Source organism: Triturus cristatus, chromosome 7 (assembly GCF_964204655.1).
Source record: "Triturus cristatus chromosome 7, aTriCri1.1, whole genome shotgun sequence".
Classification (NCBI taxonomy): Eukaryota; Metazoa; Chordata; class Amphibia; order Caudata; family Salamandridae; genus Triturus; species Triturus cristatus.
Window position 1 is genome coordinate 1,881,566,026 of NC_140590.1, and position 22,967 is coordinate 1,881,588,992.

The following is a 22,967-nucleotide window of genomic DNA, read 5'->3' on the forward strand; positions in this document are numbered from 1 at the left end:
TACAATTCTCTCTTTTCTCAGACTCTATGATCCTCTATCTAGTGACATTGCTCGTCTGTCTTTATTCAGACTCTATGATCCTCTAATGACCTTGCCCTCCTGTCTGTTCTCAAACTCTAAGATCAATTACCTACCTACCTTACTCCCCTGTCTTTTCCCAGACTCTATGATCCTTTATCTACTGACCTGGCTCTTCTGTCTTTTCTCAGACTCTATGATCCTTTCTCTACTGACCTTGCTCTATTGTCTTTTCTCAGGCTCTATGATCCTCTGTCTAATGACCTTGCTCTTCTGTCTCTTCTCAGACTCTGTGATCCTCTATCTACTGACCTGGCTCTTCTGTCTTTTCTCAGACTCTATGATCCTTGATATACTGACCTTACTCCTCTTTCTTTTCTCAGACTCTATGATCCTCTGTCTAATGACCTTGTTCTCCTGTCTCTTCTCAGACTCTATGATCCTCTTAATACTGACCTTACTCTTTTTTCCTTTCTCAGACTCTATGATCCTCTGTCTACTGACCTTGTTCTCCTGTCTCTTCTCAGACTCTATGATCCTTGACATACTGACCTTACTCCTCTTTCTTTTCTCAGACTCTATGATCCTCTGTCTACTGACCTTGCTTTCCTGACTTTTCTAAGACTCTATGATCCTCTTACTCTTTTCTCAGACTCTATGACCTTTGATATACTGACCTTGCTCTCCTGTCTCTTCTCAGACTCTACGATCATCTAATGACCTTTCTCTTCTGTCTTTTCTCTTACTCTATGATCTTCTATCTACTGACCTTCCTCTCCTGTCTTTTCTCAGAATCCATGATCCTCCTCGGGTCCATAGAGAGGACAGAGGTCCTGGGCCTGCTGGATCGACACCTGAGTCCGGAGCGCCGCCTCATGCTGACCAGGGACATGCAGGAGAAGCTACAAGAGGCACCATATGATGGTCAGCGGAGGCCTCCTAGAAGAGGTCAAGGGTCAGCTTCACCAAAGACCAAGCGTGAGTCTTTCGCCTTCGTGGATGAGGATGTAGCAGCTGACGACAATGGCACTGTGAAGAGTGAGGTAAGTCAGGGTGAGGTAGGGGACTAGGCACGAGAGACACAGAAGAAGAGAGAGAGTGAGAAACAGAAATCAACAAAAAGAGAGAAAAAGAGAGAGTGGGAGCTAGGGCTGGAGCGAGAAAGAGTGAAGAGGGAGGCAAGAGAACGAGACAGGGAGAGGTTAAGATGAGAGAGCAAATGCAAGAGAGGGGGAAGGAAGATAGAGTTTGAATAAAGATAGGAAGAGAGATCCGAAAGAAAGCAAAGATGATAAAAAAAGAGAGGAGTCATTATCATAATCAGAAAAAGTAGAATGTAACATTCCATTCAAAGTGTGCTTAGTAGCGAGACCCCTGTAGCGCTTCAGCGGTTTGTCTTGTGTATACTTTAGTGCTCGTTCACTATTGATCCAGCGCGGGACAGGGGTGGAAGAGCAAAATTATATATATACACTTATCCTCCCTGTGTCGCAGACCCGTCGTCACACTAAATCACTCATACATGCAGTCATTGGTGGGGACCATAACAGCAACACACACACACATCTCCATACACGAGTCCTGCACACAGGAGGGGATGAATAATACAAGCGCTGGACATGAGAGGGGGGGGTACCTTATAACCTATAGGGAAGAAAAAGCTATTTTACAGAAATATACATTAGCACTTGCCACCTATAGATTCCTAATCCTAAACATCAAGGCACTCCACCACTCGGTCGACGGACCAATTAGTTGGATTGGTTGATGGTGATCTAGAACCAGCTAAAACACATTTAAGACTCAGAATCCTTTACTCTCTTCATTGTATAACCACAAACTCGTAATTTCTGTTGATCAATATTTGTTTATCTAAATATTATTTCATTTAGTCTCAACATCTATAATTAATCAAAGTTTAGAGTTTTATTCATTGTGCATGACATTATATTTACCTATTCTTGCTATCTGGATTTTTCTCTAGTTCATTTGGCTCTGCATAACCGAATTTAGCCGTTAATTGTCCAAATAAAGCAGGCCAAAGCTCAAAGTCTGAAAGTTCTTTGCTCAGCACGTTACAGTCCCAAAGATCTCCAAAGGACCAGAAATCGTGCAAGCATCTGTCATCGTCTGTGGGGTCGATAGGGTTTGCGGTCATCGAGCAAAAAGCAGCATCACAACCCTCACTAGTCTACTACTCTTTTATAATAAATTTCAGGATGACATAAAACAATTTTAGACGAAGAAAGTACGCTATTGGCTGATTGGAAACGTCCGATTTTACATCATAAATGTTCACATAGATTTTGCTGGTTCACTTCCGTAGGGTTTGCTAATCTTAATGATACAATGTTTAGGGTTTGCTTGTATGATCCAATTGTTCTTTTAGTCCAGTTTTTTACTTGTTCGGAGTTTGGCAGTCCACCAAGTTCCTATCCTTGACTAAGGACATGGTGTGCAAAGGTTGTTAGGAAGTTCACGGAGCCATCCGAGTCTGCGCAGTAGACATCGCAACCACGAGACGGTGGCCACTTCTGAACTCCATGTCAGGCGCTATTTTCTAGGAAGGCCCAAATGCCAACTTAAGCGAAACAAACACAAAAGAATAATTAATACAAAGAAATGAAGATTCTAATGTTAACCCCTCACTAATCCCCTTATTTATTAGTATTTTCCTAGCATATAGCGACATTTAAAGCAATAATATTTACCTTTACGATCCTCCACGAAAATGCAAACGTCACAAAAGAAACATAAATCATGCGATTACCTATTACCACAGGTACTACTATTAATATGCGTACAGATTTTAGTTATTAGAATTATTTGCCATGCAAATAGCAGTTTTGTGTAATTGGTGTATACAAATGGTTGATTAATATAACACACTGCACTCAGTTAATAAAATTATAGTTAGTAGATTATGTAATTTGTGTTCTCATGCAAAATAGAGGAGGTATACAAAACTTTGCTCTACCTGCTCCATCAATCCCCACCACACAACCTAAAATTTTATAAATGTTGTAGATAGAATTCAGTTCTCTTAATATTTTGTTAGTTCACATTACTGTTTCACCTGTCTCTTCTTCTCTTGTCTTTCTATACATATTCTCTTTCCACTCTTCTAATTCTACCTCTTCAAATTCCCTTTCTTTTCTTTGTTTCTTACGGTTTCTCTTTTTATGTGTTTTCGTAGTTTTCTTTTCTTGTTACATAAACATCCTAATCTTAGAATTAAAACTAAAAGTATCACACACTTTAGGGGAAATATTACCTATAAAGGTACAACCTAATTTTAATAGAAAGTCTCTAATAGTAGCAAACTTTTTCCCAATCTTTTCCCAAATACCTTCAACCTCCAGTGGAGCAATCTCCTCATGCAAACCAGTTGTATTCTTTATGTAAGTCTTTAGATCTTGACTTTCATCAGGAATGTAAGTACAACAATGTTGGACCTTCAGCATTCCCTAGACTCCACCCTCTTTTGCCAAAATCATATCAAGGGCAAGTCGATTTTGCATTACCATGGCTTGCATGGCAACCATTTCAGTATTTACCAATAAAAATCCTCCAGCAGTGCTTGTTGACAAGCGATCCACTACTGTTGATAATTTTCTAATTTTATGTGTATTCAGAGATATTCCAGATGCTGGTATCAGTGCTCCAAAAATGTCTCCTACAATTTCTGACCAAGATTCTCTTCTTTTACGTGTTAGTTGTCTACCTATCTCATGTGCACCAACCTGTCCTCTTCCCACATGAAATATCTGTGGGAAAACCAGGCCTAGAGAACATGTGCCATACCAATGGTCTGGTAATCGATAATAAGCTTTGTTCCCGCAGATAAAATATAATCCAGAAAATACCGGATCATTTCCACCTTTAAATCCCCATCCACCCATGATTCTATAAGTATCATGGCAATCACTCGTACCTACAAAATAGTTGTCATATACAGTTTGATTGCTTCTAATACACAACTTTCCCTTCTGAGGCCAATCTAAAGCCATTGTTGGACTAGCTTCTCCTTTTAAATGTTTTTCTCTTTCAACATCCCAAACTGTCTTTTCTTCTTTTCCCTCAGGTACCTTCTTTTGCATTTTCAGTCTTCTCTCCTCTACCATATCTAAGAAAGTCTTCTCCTCTCTTTTCAGACTACAAGTTATATTATTTCTAAATATTGACTCTAATGTTAATTCTTTAGTTTCTAAGAAAAATTCGCCTAACACTTTAGCAGGTTTTACTTTATTCAGTTTATTGACTACCGGTACTAGTGAAAAAATGTTGTCTACATCTGAAAAATAATATTCTAGTCTCCCTATTTTGTAAAACAAACTTGCTAATACATTACATGTTATTCCATATGTCACTGGAAGGTGATGGTAAGTCACTCCCTCATACAACGATGCAGGCAACTGCATACATATGTAGCAGTCTCTCACATCCATTATCTTAACATATTCATTCAATAATTTTTAGAAAACATTGCTTAAAGAATAAGTTATAGACCTATCTTTGTGTAAATAATTGTTATCTATTTTAGTCGTCTATACTTTCTGAATCTTTTCTACACGAGTTTTATTCTCACTATGACCTTCTATTGTTTTTAATGTAACCATAAATGAAACCATTAAAGCTAACGCACTCCACAGAAGCATTAGTAATCCTGTACAACAAAAACACATTTTGAACCATCTTCTAAGAACCACACATTTAGATTTTCGACTTTCTGTGTTTGCCATTTAGAAAAATGATCAGTGTCTTTTGACTTAGCCTCTTCCACTTCACAACTAGTTTTGTCTAACTCAAGGCTCTAAGCTCCTACTTGGTTCTATCCCAAGGCTCTAAGCACCTACTTGGTTCTTTTAGTTTTTATGTCTTTTTCGGTAAATTTCAAGTTTCACCCTTTAGAGCACTTCTCTTCAGTTTGGCATTTGATCGTCTTTCACTTTCCTTTCGCAATCTTGATTCAGAATTTCCTGAACATCCGTCTCTTCCCCTATGTCGGACAAGATAACTCTCAGGATTTCCGATTCTTCGTCTTCCTCAACCACTCCTGGTACAGTCACCTTCAGATCACTTTGACTGTCGGCCTCTTCTCGTACTTCAGGAAGTGCCACATATGACCATTCTGGTGACTTATACTTCTGGTTGGGTTTTCTAGTCCTTTGGCTTCCCTCTGATGGTGTCGGTTCAATGTCTTTTGCTTTCACTTGGCTAGATACCTCATTCACTTGTTCGGCTCTGGATTAATTTACTCTCGTCAATCTGTATCTCAATCTCTTTATCTTGTTTGGCCAAATTTCATCCTTCGCTGGCCTTTTTTGCTTACTTCCCTTTTCATTTCTTTCAGTTCTTCTTCGTCACTGTCTTCCGATTCAGTTCTGACTTGGTTTTTACTTTCAGTAGTCTTTCTTTCCACCACTTATTTTTCCTTACCTACTCCTGTCCATCCTCGTGGTTCTTCCACACAATCTTCCTGCTGACTAGCTGTCCCTTCTTCTACCTGGATGTATGGTTCCCCTACATCTCCTCGGGGGTCTTCCGCGACAATCTTTCCCTTTCTCTATGTATCTGATACCTTACCATCTACTTCTGTTATTTGAGGTGTAATTTCTCTTAACCTTTCATCCGGAACGTCTTTATCAAGAATTTTTTTGATTATCTCTTCACTGTTTTTATTTTCTCTCGTATGTGCTTGTGCTGGTTCAGTGTCTGATTCTGACCTGGTGTCAGAAATCTGCAATTTTCTTCTTAATGGAAGATTCTCTGGTGCAATAGGCAAACTTGGTTCTGATTCCCCCCTTTCGGGCGTTTGTCTTGTTCTTGTTTCTTCGGTATCTGATTCTGAGCTTGTATCAGATTCTTCAAAGTCTTCTCCTTCTCTGTTATCCACTGGATTTGGAATTCACAGGGTATGACTAGCATGAATCCAGTTCTTCACTCCTGCACATTTTACAGCTGTCGTCGTAGTCAAAATCACCTGGTGTGGTTTACCCCAACGTGGGACCAAACAATTCCTTTTTCTATGCACTTTTATTCTCACCCAATCACCTGGGCTCAGATCATGAGCTTGCTTCTTTTCAAGAGTGGTGGCATCCGATCCAACCTGATGAAACACAGAATGAACGGAATCAGCCAACCCCTTGCAATAATCCAACACCAAGTCATCAGATATAGGCAATAGCTTGTTGACTGGTATGAAAACATGTCTCATTGCTCTCCCCATCACGATTTCATGGGGGCTCAAGCCTGTATTTCTATCTGGAATAGATCTAATAGTCATGAGTACTAGAGGCAAGACATCAGGCCATTTCAAACCGGTGGCTAAACACATTTTTCCCAGTCTGTTTTTGATGGTGCCATTCACTTGTTCCACCACACCAGAAGCCTCTGGGCGATAGGCACAATGTAGTTTTTGTTATACATTCAATGCTTCACAAATTAATTTCATGATTTCATTATGAAAATGTTTCCTCTATCTGACTCAATCGTGACTGGAAAACCGAATCTAGGAATGAACTCTCTCAATAGTAGCTTTGCTACTGTGATTCCATCACTTCTTCTAGTTGGATATGCTTCCACCCATCGAGAAAACAAACAAACCATCACTAGAACATACCTCAACCTGTTGCAGGGGGGCATTTCAATAAAGTCAATCTGCATTCTGGTGAAAGGCCCTCCTTCTCGTCCTATCGTTCCCAGACTTACCACTGTCTTTCTTCCAAGATTGAACTGCTGACATATAAGGCATCTCTGACAAAGGCTTTCAGCTATAAGTCTGAATTTGGCATTATACCATGTCTGTTTGAAAAGTCTGATCATAGCATCTCTCCCTACATGTGCTTGTCCATGATACATCCATGCCATGGTAGAAACCATGCTATCAGGCATGACCGGTCTTCCATCCCGATAAACCCGCACATGATCTGTTTCCCTTGGTGCACATCCTGCTTTTACCCACTGTCTCATTTCCTCATCTCCTGCTTCTTCCTGCAACTGCCTCACTTCTTCCCATGTATTCACGGTGTTAGTAAACAACAAGGGACATTAATTCATTTCTTTTTCTTTCCCTCGATTCACGGAGTTCTGATTGCGAGCACAATACTGAGACATATCATTGGCAAATTGGTTGCCAGCTGAGAGATAGTCATTAGATTTTGTATGTGCAGCACATTTCACCACAGCTAACTGTTTAGGCAGCTGTATCACCTCAAGCAATTTTCCAACCACTTCAGCATTCCTTATATGAGTTCCACTCGATGTCATAAACCCTCTTTGGGACCAGATTTGCCCAAAGTCATGCACTACACTGAAGCCGTACTGACTATCGGTGATCACATTCACTCTCACATTCTTTCCCAACTTGGATGCTCTGGTTAATGCAAACAGTTCAGCAACCTGGGCTGATTTGACTCCTTTCAGACATGATGCTTCCAGTACAGCTGCTACCGTACATACTTGGTACGCTGCACTCAGAATCCCCTCATCTGTTCTCAAGCATGATCCATCCACAAACATCACATAGTCACTTTCTGTCAAAGGTATGTCTTTTATGTCAGGACGTGGTTTGGTACAGAAATCAAGCACTTCCAAACAGTCATGATCCACATCATCTCTGACTTCCACATTCTCAGCATCAGGTAAAAATGTTGAAGGGTTCACATTCAGACATCTCTCAAGGCTCACATTCGTTGCACCTAGGATGACTTTCTTATACTTAGTCAGACGACTATGTGTCATGAACTTAGTGTGGCTCATTGTTAAAAGGATTGCCACGTCATGAGGTATGAACACTCTCACAGGATATCCCATCACAATTCCTTCACTCTGTTCCAGACCCTTACAAGTAGCTGCTACAGCTTTCAGACAACCAGGCAATGCTACAGCTACAGGGTATAATATAGCTGAAAAATATGCAATCGGTCTCCGCAATTTTCCATGTTTCTGTATTAACACAGAAAGTGCACATCCATTCCTTTCGCTGCAATAAAGTTCGAATTCTTTCTCATAGTCCGGCATGCCAAGTGCTGGTGTTTCACACAAACTCTCTCTCAATTGTTTAAAAGCCTGCAACTCTTCTTTATTTAATTCAATGGGATCTTTTATATCACTCCTTGTCAAGCGTACCAAAGGTTTTGCAATCAAAGAGAAATTACTTATCCTCTGGCGACAATATCCAACCATTCCAAGAAACATTCTCACTTCTCTTTGCGTCATTGGGGCTCTCATTCCTTTTATTATCTTGATTCTATCTGCAGTTACTTTTCTCAATCCTTTTTCAATTTTATGGCCTAAATATTGTACTTCTTTCTGATAGAATTGCAATTTCGATGGGGATACTTTAAGTCCTCCATCTGCCATATGATTCAGCAATGCAATGGTATCCACTACACATGCCTCTTTAGTCCTTGACGCTACAAGCAGATCGTCAATATATTGGACAAATACCGAACTTTCAGGCATTTTTAAATCTTCTAAGGACTTTTTCAATATTTGATTAAATATTGAGGGGATCTCTGTATACCCCTGTGGGATTCGGCACCATGCCAAAATACGTTTGCCAAACCGGAACGCAAAAATATGTTGACTGTCAGGGTGCAATGGAATGGAAAAGAAAGCATGACACAAATCAATTACTGTATACCATTCTGCATCATGAGGAATCTGGTATAAAATCACAGATGGATTCGGTACAATGGGACAACATGACACAACGATTTTATTTATCTTTCTCAGGTCTTGTACTATTCTAAAAATTCTGTTAGGCTTTTTCAGACCCATAATTGGTGAATTAATTCTCTCACGATACCTTGCTTAATCATTTTATCTATTATAGGTGTGACTCCTGCAATTATCTCGGGTGTCAATGTATACTGTGGAATATTTGGGTAACTTACTCCTTCTTTTACAGCAATTTTTACGAGATCTACATTTTTCATCAATCCCACATCTTCACCTGTGAAATCCCATACCTCTGTTTATACTGTCTTTTTCAATTCTTGAGGCAATTCCTCGGGTCAAATACAGCAAATGCCTCGGTAATTTCAGGTTCCATATTAGCTATTGTCATTTTGTATAGTACATCCTCATCAGAAGTCTCAAAAGCTATTCCATCAGGAGTACAGAATATTGTGCAATTCATTTTGCACAGCAAATCTCTCCCTAACAAATTTACATGGCTTGAATCGCACACGACAAAGCGGTGCATTTCAGAAAATTTCCCTATGTTAACTTTAACTGGTTCAGTGAGATACGTTTTTATCTGTCTGTTGGATACTCCAACTAGTTGGATACTCCAACTACTTGGATTGTCTGATCCGAGAGAGGAAGATTTTTAATATCAGCTGACCTAACAGTTGAACGAGTAGTGCCAGTATCTACTAGGAAAGTAATGTTTTCGTCATTTACTTTTCCATCCACAAAAGGGCCTGTCTGGTCTACTTCTAGAGTCGCGCCAAGTACGCGCTCTTCTTCCTCTCTTCTGCACCGTCAATAGTTTTCTTCTGATTCACTCTCATCGCGTTGTAGCCAATACTGCGAAACATCACTAGCGTGCGGCAGCTTAGTTACCTGTTCTTCGTTGTAGAATCCTGTCTCATTACTGTATTTCTGAGGATTTACGCTCTGTGGAAAAGGCGGTTTTGGCACCTGACTCTATTGGGCAACACACCCTGCTGCTGTCGCTGCGGTTGACAATTCACCTCATTCCGCACCTGTGGATTCAATGATGCATTATTACCATTAGCACTTGGGGGAAATTTACACTCGGTTCTCCAATGCCCTATTCTCCCGCAATTATGACATGGCCATTTCTTTTTTTCTTAATATAGATGAATCTGTACTTTCCCTTTCCCAAAGTTGGGTGTTTGTCTCATGTTCGTACCATTTGCTTGTTCAGTCAATTGAGCTTCCTGTCTCTCTGCCACTTTTACTTGAGCCCACATGGCCTTTTCTTTTAATTTACGCTGCTTTGCTTCAATCTCATCACTAAAATATTTTGCGTGTCTCAATACTTCATCTATCTTTTTATTTTTCCAATCTACAGTATGCTGTTTAATCATTTCACTCACTTCAGGACGCAATCCATACACAAAACGATATACAAAATTACTCAAATCCTTCTCACTTAAATTCTCATCACCACTGTACTGCTTAAAAGCCTGTATCAACCTCTCGTAATACGCGTGTACGGACTCTTTTACTTCTTGATGAGTTCTATCAATTTTTACACAATCAGTTTCTTTAGGAAGCACTTTATTGTTCAAAAAGATAACTACTTGCTCATATTTTCTCATTACTTCTGGATCAGAGGCACCTGTTTTTGGATCTCTAGGGTATTCTTGGGTAGGCCAACCTATCGTAATCTTACATTCTGTCCATAGGTCTGCTGGTACAATTATATTAAATAAACTATTTAAATCAATCCATAGTACTTTTGATAATTTTACAAGTCTGTCTACCTGCCTGTGCCACTCCACTGGCTTCTCGCGCAGTCAAGGAAAGTCATTGGTGAATGATAAAATGTCTTGTCTGGTCATGGGGACATGCACATAGCCTCCGCCTGGAATCTCCCTCATGGGACACTCAGTTACCACCTTTTCTTTTTCTCTTACTGGGAAAGCTGCAAATATTTTGTCTGTTGCATCGTCTTGTTTCCGAAACCATCTACTTTTCCATTTGTCTACATCGCCCCATTTTCTCAGTAAAATGATTAAATCTTTAATCTGAGTCGTTCGTCCTGCAGTATTCAAATTTTCAATGTCCTTTTCAGAAAAATCTACTCTGTATGGTTTTTGTAATGACTTTACCTTTTCAAAGTCGATACCCATTTCAGTTGCCACTTCTTCTAGTCTTTCATGTAAATTTCTTGCTCTCCATGTTATGCTTTTGCATAAAAACTTTAATTCCTCATCCTGATAAGCTTTTAACTTTTCTGTGGGAATAGTTCCTACTATTAATTCTTCTAAAACTATTTTTAATTTGGACACATCTAAAGAGCGAGGTTCAGCATCTTTTTGCTGTAAATTCTTTAACCATTCACTTAATTCATCAGAAGTAGGACCTACAGGATTTATTTCATTTCGTGTTGGTTCTAAACCTTTTGGTGACTCTGGTACTGATTCTGTCGTCATTGTTGCTCTATTCACTAGACTCTGATTTACAGTCAAATTTTTAGGAGTACTTTGTTCGGAAATACCTACTACTTGTCCCCATTTATTTTCTTTAGAATCTCTTCTTTGTATTTCCTTTTCTTTATTACTGTTGTAAGGAATTGTCAGACAATGCTCACTATCCTTTTGTTTATCAAAAATAGGCATTACAGGTCCTATTGTTACAGGAACAGTTACAGCTTCCATGTTTTAGTCAATTCCCTAATCTTTTCAGTTAATTCTAATGTAGTCCTTGCTAATTCTGCTGAATTCTCATTAGCCATTTTACCAGTTTGTATATTTTCTGTTTCTCTGAAGGGATTATTTCTTCCTACGTCATGTGATATTGTCTCAAATTTCATATTCTGTGATGATTCTTTTACTGGGGCACTTGCTGTCAATAATGTGGAATTGTGTTAGTACGGGGGTGGATTTTTATAAAACATGTCTTCAAGAACATCATCCTCCAACTCATGCACACCAAACTTGCAACCTTCTGATCTTGTATTGTTTCTTTTTTCTGTACATTTTCTATATACTGGTCTCCTCAGCACTTCTCATTGGAAACATACCATCAGTCATATTTGCACTTCGCCATCTCTTCATTCTATCATCATGATTCTACTGTCCATATGATCTACCAAACATATATTTGTACCTTCCGCCACTCCGCTGCCATTCTCTGTCATACATCTCATCTTCCCATTCTGTCAATGCTTCAAACTGAGTAGGTCTAGGTCTCGGTTCTAGTTTCATCATTCTTTCTCTCAAGTTCCTTAATACTGCTAAATTGAATGAACCATGTTCCCGGGAAAGCTAAAACTCCACATCTTTTGTATACTTTGCCCAATTATCCAACCAAATACATGTATGATATCCATATTTCACGTGCATGAAGGATGCGGGCGATTTCGGTGGAGGAAGCAACTGTCCCTCTCTAGTCACAATCGGTTTGTCCTTTTTAAATAAACTCTTGATCTTTCCAAACCAGGACTTTTTCTCTTTTTCTGGTGGATCGTAATACATCATTTTGTCTTCAGTATCACTAGATTACCCTTACGACTATTCTGTTGTCTTAGTCAATCGTAGCGCGACTCACACTAACGCACCAATCCGCAGCGTCTACGTCACCCTGTAATTCTCCACTCCTAGCGCGGCGTACACTAACGCACCAATAAGGAGCGTCTATGTTTCTTACTGACTGGCCAATCCCAGCGCGGTCTTTCTGACGTCAGCTTTTCTCGCTACTCCTACTTCTGCTGACTCCTCCTTTACAAAATTTATCAGCAAACTTTCTTACGTTCTTTCTGTCTCAAAATCTGTTAATAACGACATAAAAATGCCACCATTATCTGTTTCGCTAACAAAAGAAATAGTCTTGACCTATTTCACAAGAATTCCGTCTTTCCCGAGAACAGCGCTTACCTCTGCCCTACTAAGGAATTATTACATTCGCCGATAAAGTATCACTTCCCTCTACCTTACCCTTCTAGCAAGCTTTAGCTAACCGTTTCTCTAGAATTAAGACACCTGTTGGAGACGCTCTGCTCCTGAGAAATAAAACCAGAGTTTCACAATTAACCTGAATGCTATTTCATCCACACACATTCATACGGAAAATGTAGTTCATTAACACAGAATTCTGTCTTTCCCGAGAGCAGCGCGGCAATCTGCCCTACCATAGAATTATTTCATTCGCTAATAAAGTAGCACTTCTCTCTACTTTATCCTTCTATCAAGCTTAGGTAACACCAATTACCTTTCCAGTGATAAGCGTAATCAGAGTTCACGTGGACTCCTGGTACTTAAGACCAAAATTTCACAGATGGCCTTCGCTACCCATACACCTCTTTCATACAGAAATGTCCCTAACAGTAACACACGACGATGTTACCAAATCGAACCCAGACAATGCGTCATGCAACTTCAATCGTCACACGTTTTCCCTGTGTACCTACAGGGCAACAATAAATGCGTCTTTCCCGAGAGCAGCGCTTACCTCTGCCCTACTACGGAATCATTACATTCGCCATAAGGCATCCGACTTCCTACATCCCAGAAGTCTCCAAAAACAACATAGAACTCAACGTGACTCAACATATAGTGTTAATACATAAACCAATACTCATTCAAACATCCTCAATCAATAATCAATAAGCAAAAATGAGAAATCAATAAGCGGTAATCAAATCTCTAAGCAATAATCACCAAACCAATGCAAAAAAACCATCATTCTGCTACCAGAAAAACTGATCCAGCGCGGGACAGGGGTGGAAGAGGTAAATTATATATATATATATACACTTATCCTCCCTGCGTCGCAGACCCGTCGTCACACTAAATCACTCATACACGCAGTCATTGGTGGGGCCCATAACACCAACACACACACACATCTCCATACACAAGTCCTGCACACAGGAGGGGATGAATAATTCAAGCGCAGGACATGTGGGGGGTGGGGGGTACCTTCTAACCTATGGGGAAGAAAAGTTATTTTACAGAAATATACATTAGCACTTGCCACCTATAGATTCCTAATCCTAAACATCAAGGCACTCCACCACTTGGTCGACGGACCAATTAGTTGGATTGGTTGATGGTGATCTAGAACCAGCTATAACACATTTAAGACTCAGATTCCTTTACTCTCTTCATTGAATAACCACAAACTCGTAAGTTCTGTTAATCAATATTTGTTTATCTAAATATTATTTCATTTAGTCTCAACATCTGTAATTAATCAAAGTTTAGAGTTTTATTCATTTCGCATGACATTATATTTACCTTTTCTTTCTATCTGGATTTTTCTCTAGTTCATTTGGCTCTGCATAACCGAATTTAGCCGTTAATTGTCCAAATAAAGCAGGCCAAAGCTCAAAGTCCGAAAGTTCTTTGCTCAGCACGTTACAGTCCCAAAGATCTCCAAAGGACCAGAAATCGTGCAAGCATCTGTCATCGTCTGTGGGGTCGATAGGGTTTGCGGTCATCGAGCAAAAAGCAGCATCACAACCCTCACTAGTCTACTACTCTATTATAATAAATTTCAGGATGACATAAAACAATTTTAGACCAAGAAAGTACGCTATTGGCTGATTGGAAACGTCCGATTTTACATCATAAATGTTCACATGGATTTTGCTGGTTCACTTCCGTAGGGTTTGCTAATCTTTATGCTACAATGTTTAGGGTTTGCTTGTATGATCCAATTGTTCTTTTAGTCCAGTTTTTTACTTGTTCGGAGTTTGGCAGTCCACCAAGTTCCTATCCTTGACTAAGGACATGGTGTGCAAAGGTTGTTAGGAAGTTCACGGAGCAATCCGAGTCTGCGCAGTAGACATCGCACCCACGAGACGGTGGCCACTTCTGAACTCCATGTCGGGCGCCATTTTCTAGGAAGGCTCAAATGCCAACTTAAGCCAAACAAACACAAAAGAATAATTAATACAAAGAAATGAAGATTCTAATGTTAACACCTCACTAATCCCCTTATTTATTAGTATTTTCCTAGCATATAGCGACATTTAAAGCAATAATATTTACCTTTACGATCCTCCACGAAAATGCAAACGTCACAAAAGCAACATAAATCATGCGATTACCTATTACCACAGGTACTACTTTTAATATGCGTACAGATTTTAGTTATTAGAATTATTTTGCTATGCAAATAGCAGTTTCCCACGTGTAATTGGTGTATGCAAATGGTTGATTAATATAACACACTTCACTCAGTTAATAAAATTATAGTTAGTAGATTATGTAATTAATCTTCTCATGCAAAATAGAGGAGGTATACAAAACTTTGCTCTACCTGCTCCATCACTATAATGGTCTTCGGGGAGCTTTCAGCAGTGCAACACAACGTTAAAGTTACAGAAGTATAAAATCCTTCTTGGAACCTGCAAGCCTGTTCTAAAACCAACCAACTTTTATGATACATTTTAAAGAATGCACATCAAATCTAAAACTTATTTTTTCTGATAGAAACTGCAATTTATGCGCAAGTAAATGTAAAGTTGTGTTCCACAAACTCTTGAACTATGGAAATGTAGCAGTTCTTTGCATCAATGCATCGAACGTCTGATCCCTTTCACCAACCTAGTGTTTTATTAGTAATTAAATATTCATCTCACTTTGCTAAGAGCCAGACCCGCCCATGAATCAGGTGGAGATGTCACAGAGTGACTGCTGTAAGAAGCAGGGAGCTGCTGGTTACTCAGCTGTAGGAACTCCCCAACTTCTCGATTGCTGCTGCAGGCTGATGAGGGGCGTTCCCCCGAAACTGGTCCCAAGATGCTTTTTCCGGTTCAGAGAAGACCTGGCTTGGCAGTTCGAACTGGACTGTTCCCATGAGGCACAGGGTCAAGACTGATTTGCATAGAACTGGGGTGGCGAAGTGAGCTAGAGAACGATGATGGATTCAACCCAGATCTGTGACTGGGGGTGAGTGTCTGAAAAGTTTCAGCACTCTGTCCATCATCTCTTTGTGTTTACCCTTGCACCAAAGTGCAAGGGTGTCTGCGTTGGGGGAAACCATTCATGGCGTTTTGAAACTTCGATGTGTGCTACAGCACACACAGAAGTTGCAAAACATCATTTTTTTATTGTTTATGTGCAGGAAGGGACATCTTCCTGCACATAAACAATCAATGGCAATTTGTTGTTTCTGTGTGTGCTGCACACATGGAAACAGCAAAAACAAGGAGAAATAATGCATTTATCCTCGCTGTGCCAGGGTAAGACCAGGTTTTCCCTGGTCTTAATTTTGGTGCTGCTTCCTATGTACACCTCCCTTGTAAATATGGGGCAGTGTCAAAATCAAGGGGTGTTGCTGTGGAACGCCCACCGCAACACCCATTGACCTCCCCTTTCACGCTAAGTATAGCATGAAATGGGGCCTTGTTTTCAAGGTGGCGCTGAGCCACGTTAAGTGGCCTAATGCTGCCTTGTAAATAAGGCGAGGCCCCTATCGCCACAGGAACATGGCTAAAAGTGATGCTTTGTTGGCGATAGGGGCTTGTACATATGCCCCTGAATTTAAATAACAACATATAACAGCATTTCCTGTAATTTCTCTGTCATGGGGGCACAGGCTCAATTTACATTTAATCTGGTTTATAGTGTCGGAAATTGATGTCAGTGAGTCACTGATCCGATGAGAACGCCCAGCAGGGATGATGGAAGCAGCTCTTTTCCCCAATTCCCCTAACACTCAAGACAGGGAGCAAGAATAAGAATTACGCACCCTGTGAGTAGTGTATCTGAGAAAAGGAAATGGGACAAAATACCAAACTGCGTTGGACGGAGAAGACGTCACTCAGATGATCTACACACAGTGCTGTCGAGGCGCACCCTGTATGCAAGAGAGGAGAGAGAAAGGAAAGCATAAACACATGCACACCTTCCCCTATACAATGCACTCTAAACTGATATCAAGGTACACCCAACTCACATCCACCAGCATCACTAAGGTCGCAGCATACACAAAGTCAAAGTCTTTTGCAGGGGGCCGCAGACCCTGGAGCAACAGTGGTAGGTGATGAACAGACCAAAGTAAAAAACAAAGAAGCAAATCCAAAGGGTACTCCAGGAAGGCCAGCCAGGAATATAAAACAAAGTATGTAAATAAAACCAAGGTATGATCCCAAGCACAAGCACCCCAATAACTTACCTGCCAGTAGGAATAGCACCATCATGGCAACAGACCCCCCCCCACAAAGCAAGAATGCCCTCAAATGAAACACACCACACAAGTTATACTTGGGAAAAACTGCTGCAGGTTTATTACATACAACATTATGTAATCTGGTGGGTTAGCTTACGGGCGATCCAAGGACAGGAAGCCTTCTCGCCACCTGCCCACCTGATGAGCCTAGCAGCACCGTGGTGAACCACTTAGTACTGCACCTTCTGGTGATCCCCTTCCCGGATCACCTGACCACCCTAGGTCCATTATACTCACGCCCTTCTGGGCAGAGCGTAGCTAGGCAAGCCCCCGGTTGCTCAGGCCCACAACCGCCTGAAGGACTAACGGGGCGCCGACATAGAATCCGTGAACCTCCCATGAGACTCCTGGGGTTCGGCTCTGGCACCACTGTGTGCTGCGCAGCAGTACCGTTCTGTACCCGTATGCATCCAGAGCACCCTGTAACTCCGCCTGCAATGAAAAATTACAGCATTACAAAGTCCATGCTATGCTTCCCACTGCCAACACGCTGGGTAAGCGGTAGGGTGGGAGAGCGTGGTGGAAGCATGGTGTCCGCGGCGCGACCGGTGCAAAAGAGGTCGAGAAGGGGGTGGGGGATACCTATGTACCCCTCACCCCTGCCTCGCGCACCAGACGTGACGCGGGACACCCGTGACCAAAGGGAGACTCCTCCTTTGGCCAAACCCCCCCCCCCAGGAGAAGGGGGGGAGGAGAAAGGAGTGGGGGTGGATGCCCGATGCCCGATGCCACTACAGGGCAGCCCTCTTGAGTGGCACCCTGTGGTGGCCTCGTGCAGCCGCAGACTCCGTGATCCAACACGAGGTGAAACTTGCTGGGGCGGAGGACGCGGAACACCCAGCTCTCTCCGGGCTGCAGGCGAAGGAAAATAAAGTAACACGCTCCTTGTTACTTCACAGGAGCAGGAAATAGCAAATAGCGAAAAGACTAGGGACGCGTGTACATCCGTGTGAGTCTTGGCCCCCAGTAGAACAGGCTTCTTCCAAGGATTATGCAAATGTTACTCAGGAAATCGGAAGACAGTAACCAGAAACAGAGTAGTGTGTGCCTGTGCCTACCACGCTGCTCATCCCCCGCAATGGTCATGACATATGACATATTTCTGAAAAATAAAGGATGACCAGTTACCCACGATACGGTAACCTCTAAATGACGCAGTGTTTCTGATGCTTAATGTCCTATGCCCTGCCTATGCCTGCCCATCAGTTACCGGAGTCTCAGGTCAGACCGTGCTCCAGTGTGTTTGCTGTTTGACCCACCTTCGCCCAGGCACTTGCAGATAGGATGACCACCTCACCCCAAGTACACTGCTACTAACCTTGAAGTTTGCATGAAAGCCTGATGCATTCTGGGTTCTGTAGTCTTGTTTTGCTTCCGTTGAGCTAGGCTCCTGAAATCAACGATCACTATGTGCAAAGCTCAGGACTGGAGACTCACAAACACCTCAGTGAGGAGCAGGGTCTCTCCATGCTGTGAGCGTCAAAGATCTGAGGCTTCTCGAGAGCTGCCACTGCCCACAGAGTCCTCTCAATGGATGAGTACTTGGCTCTCTCCACATCCTGAGTGGCAGCCGTTGAAAGATCTCTGTGTCTACTGAAGATCTGTCACAGCTCACAGACTCATTTTCATGAGCAGCGGTTACACACTTATCTTAAAGAGGAGCCAGTCTCTGTGTTGTGTACACTACCATTAGAAAGACACTTCGCTCTTGCAGTTCATGGAGGGAGGCTGTCTCCACATCCTGAGTGTTGAAGATCTCTGCTCGAGATCTTTGGAAGAGCTCCTGTAGCTCACAGACTAACAGACGTGGGCGATCTCCACATTCAGAGTGGTGAAGATGTCTCCTAGAGATCTTTGAAAGAACTACTGCAGCTCACGGACTCACAAACGTGGGCTGCCTCCACACCCAGGGTGTTGAAGATGTCTGCTAGAGATCTTTGATATAGCTCCTTCAGCACATAGACTCAGAAAGTTGGGCTGTTTCCACATCCTAAATGTTGAAGATCTCGGCTCGAGATATTTGGAAGAGCTCCTGCATCTCACAGACCCACAGATATGGGCTGTCTCCACATCCTGAGTGATGAAGATGTCTTCTAGTGATCTTTGTAGGAGCTCCTGTAGCTCACAGACAGGAGCTGTCTCCACATCCTGAGTGTTGAAGATCTCTGCTTGAGATCTTTGGAAGAGCTCCTGCCGCTCACAGACCCACAGACATGGGCTGTCTCCACATCCTGAGTGTTGAAGTTGTCTTCTAGAGATCTTTAAAAGAGCTCCTGCAGATCACGTACTCACATTGTAGGCTGTCTCCACATCCTGAGTGTTAAAGATCTCCGCTCGAGATCTTTGGAAGAGCTCCTGCATCTCACAGACCCACAGACATGGGCTGTCTCCACATCCTGAGGGATGAAGATGTCTTCTAGTGATCTTTGTAAGAGCTCCTGTAGCTCACAGACATGAGCTGTCTCCACATCCTGAGTGTTGAAGATCTCTGTTTGAGATCTTTGGAAGAGCTCCTGCAGCTCACAGACCCACAGACATGGGCTGTCTCCACATCCTGAGTGATGAAGATGTCTTCTAGTGATCTTTGCAAGAGCTCCTGTAGCTCACAGACATGAGCTGTCTCCACATCCTGAGTGTTGAAGATCTCTGCTTGAGATCTTTGGAAGAGCACATGCAGCTCACAGACCCACAGACAGGGGATGTCTCCACATCCTGAGTGTTGAAGATCTCTGCTGAAGATCTCTGGAAGAGCTCCTGCAGCTCACTGACCCACAGACATGAGCTGTCTCCACATCCTGAGTGTTGAAGATCTCTGCTCGAGATCTTCGGAAGAGCTCCTGCATCTCACAGACACACAGCTCACCTTCTTAAAATAAATAAATAAAATACCGGCATCGCTCCGGAGGCCATGCTCCCTCCTTGCAGCACTCTGCAAACGCCCCCCCCTGGCACGTTTGCAGATGGGGAACAAATTCCCCTTGAATACTGGGGGCCCCTGGGGGCCAACTAGCCCACCAGGAACTTCCAGTATGAGCCAGGGAGCTGCGTTGCAGAGAGGTGTTCTGAGGCCACGCCCCTTTTTACACCTCTCTGCAACGCAGCTCTGTGGCGCTTAATGGAGGTAGCTGGTGGACTAGTTGCACCCCAGGGACCCTCAGGATTCAAGGGGAGTTAATCCCCCAACTTAAAACACGCCACGGGGCACGTTTGCACAGTGGTGAAGGGAAGGGCGGGGCCTGAGGTGACATGTGTGCAAACCCGTCTTGTGGCGCGTTTTAAGTTGAGGAATTAACTCATCTTCAATCCTGTTGGTCCCTGGGGCCAACTAGCCCACCAGGTTCCTCCACGAAACGCCACGGAGCTGCGTTGCAGAGTGTTGTAAGAAGGGACGTGGCCTCTGAACACCTCTCTGCAACGCAGCTCTCTGGCGCATACTGGAGGTACCTGGTGGGCTAGTTGGCCCCCAGGGACCCTCAGGATTGAGGAGAAATTAATTCTCCAACTTAAAACACCCCACAGGGCGTGTTTGCAGGCATGTCACCTCAGGCCACGCCCCCTTCCTTCACCATTGTGCAAACGCGCCCCCTGGCGAGTTGTAAGTTGGGGAATTAATTCCCCTTCAATACTGAGGGTCCCTGAGGGCCAATTAGCCCAACAGGTATCTCCAGTATGTGCCAGGGAGCTGCATTGCAGACAGGTGTTCTGAGGCCACGTCCCTTTTTGCAGTCCTGCACACATGCTGTCTTCAATACATACAAACAGTGAGTCACTCATTCATGCATCTATGCACTACGTAATACCCCCCCACCAAACCATACAGATGACACTCATACTGATACTCAAAAAACCAACTAATGATCTATATAGACACTCATGTAGCTACTCACCAACCCATGCAGCCACTTATACACAAAGTGAGCGACTGATACAGATATTTAATTATATAACAAAACTCACTAACCCATGTATTTACTAAGATACACTTAATCAGTCAGTTATACAATCAATTTTTCACAAAAAAATCATCCATTTAGACACGTATATACCCATTTATTCTTCCATCGACCTTGACATATACATATATAAAACATATTTAATTTTAAGAAAAACACACATTCACTGGATGATGTCATCAGTGATGTCATCAGTGATGTCATTTGAGATGTAATCAGTGATGTCATGAGTGTTGTCACTGACCATGTCATGAGTGATGTAATATGTGACGTCATCTGCAGTGTAAAATGTCCAGCTAACTATAACGCCCCTGAAACCTATGGTTTTTTCAGTGAATTTCTATGGTTTTTTAAATGCTAATTGCTAACTATAACGTGCCTGAAACCTATGTTTTTTCAGTGTATATATATATATTCACCGAAAAAAACATAGGTTTCATGCACGTTATAGTTAGGAATTGGCATTTAAAAAATGTTAGCAATTCACTAAAAAAACCATAGGTTTCAGGAGTGTTATAGTTAGCTGGACATTTCCCTCATACAAAACCCTAGAAATTCCCCTGTTATAGTTAGTTCAGCTAACTATAACTCGCGCCCCCGCAATGCACTGCTGATGACATCACATATTACATCACTCATGACATGGTCAGTGACATCACTGATGACATCACTGATGACATCTCAAATGACATCACTGATGACATCACTGATGACTTCATCCAGTGAATGTGTGTTTTTCTGAAAAGTTTAAATATGTTTTATATATTTATAGTGAAAGGCCTATGGAAGAATGAGTGGGGGTATAAGTGTGAATGGGTGATTTTCTAGGTGCGTCACTGACTCTATAAGTGAGTCATTAAATGTATCTTACTGCAGACTAGTGACTAAACTGTGTGAATGTCTGTATGTGTCTGTGTGTTGGTGTATAAGTGGCTGCATGGTTTTGTGAATAGCTATATGAGTGTCTATATGGGTTATTGATTGGTTGCCTGAGTATCTGTATGGGTGCCAGAGTGTTTGTGTGGGTAGGGTGTGTGTGACTCGATGTGTGAGTGGGTGATTCAGTGGGTACATGGTTTTAAGAGTGCATCTGTGATGGACTGTATGGTTGGGTGACTGTATGTAAGGGTCTGTTAGTGATTGAATGTATATCTCAGTTGTACATGTGTCAGTAACTACATATGTGAAACACAGTGTATATGTGTGTAAGAGTATATAACTATTTATATGTGAGAGTGTGTGATTTTGGGAGTGGCTGTATGGATGAGTGTGTGCTTGTATCAGTAATTGTATAAGAGCGTCAGAATTTGTTAGTATTTTTATGAGTAAGTGAACTTGAGTGTGTTTAACTGTATAGGTGAGTAAATTGGACTGTAATTAATTATTTGCATGACTGACTAGGTGTGTCTGTACCTCAATGGATGATTGGCGGTGTGTGAGTGTCTATATAGGTGTATAAATGCATATGATTGTCCTGTACTGAGTGACTGTAAGTATGAGTGACTGTACAGGTGAGTGAGTGGAGGTGTATGTAGACGTAAGAGTCAATGAGTGGGTATGTAGTTATTGGTTTTGGAGTATCTATTGTTTTCAAAATGGCCGTCTGAAATTTTGAGTCGGTGTATCAAAGGTTATATTAGGGTGTGAGAAGATGCACTAATTTATCACATGGATGACGTCATCAGTGATATCATCAGTGATGTCATTTGAGATGTCATCAGTGATGTCATCAGTGATGTCACTGACCATGTCATGAGTGATGTAATATGTGACATCATCAGCAGTGCATTGCGGGGGCGTGAGTTATAGTTAGCTGAACTAACTATAACAGGGGAATTTCTAGGGTTTTGTACGAGGGAAATGTCCAGCTAACTATAACACCCCTGAAACCTACGTTTTTTTCAGTGAATTTCCAAGGTTTTTTAAATGCTAATTCCTATCTATAACTTACCTCTAAAGATATCATGTTTAATGATTTTCATTGGATTTCTATATTTTTCAAATTCAGTGTGTCAATTTCATTAATTATGTTTTTTTTTAATTCTTTTTTATCACCATTTTTTAAATTTATTTTTTAATTAATTCTTTTAAAAATTAAAAAATATTATTTGTTTT

The 22,967-nt window shown here is 41.8% G+C and overlaps 1 protein-coding gene across 5 annotated transcripts in view; it reads left to right on the forward strand.

Annotated features, from left to right (window-relative positions):
- Window positions 1–22,967, forward strand: part of CLCN1 (chloride voltage-gated channel 1) — a 1,161,279-nt gene that overhangs the window by 992,047 nt on the left and 146,265 nt on the right. For all 5 annotated transcript variants that reach the window (XM_085620355.1, XM_085620357.1, XM_085620356.1 and 2 more), the window contains exon 17: window positions 811–1,061. In XM_085620355.1, the coding sequence (XP_085476481.1) occupies window positions 811–1,061 (251 nt within the window). The remainder of the gene's footprint in view (window positions 1–810; window positions 1,062–22,967) is intronic.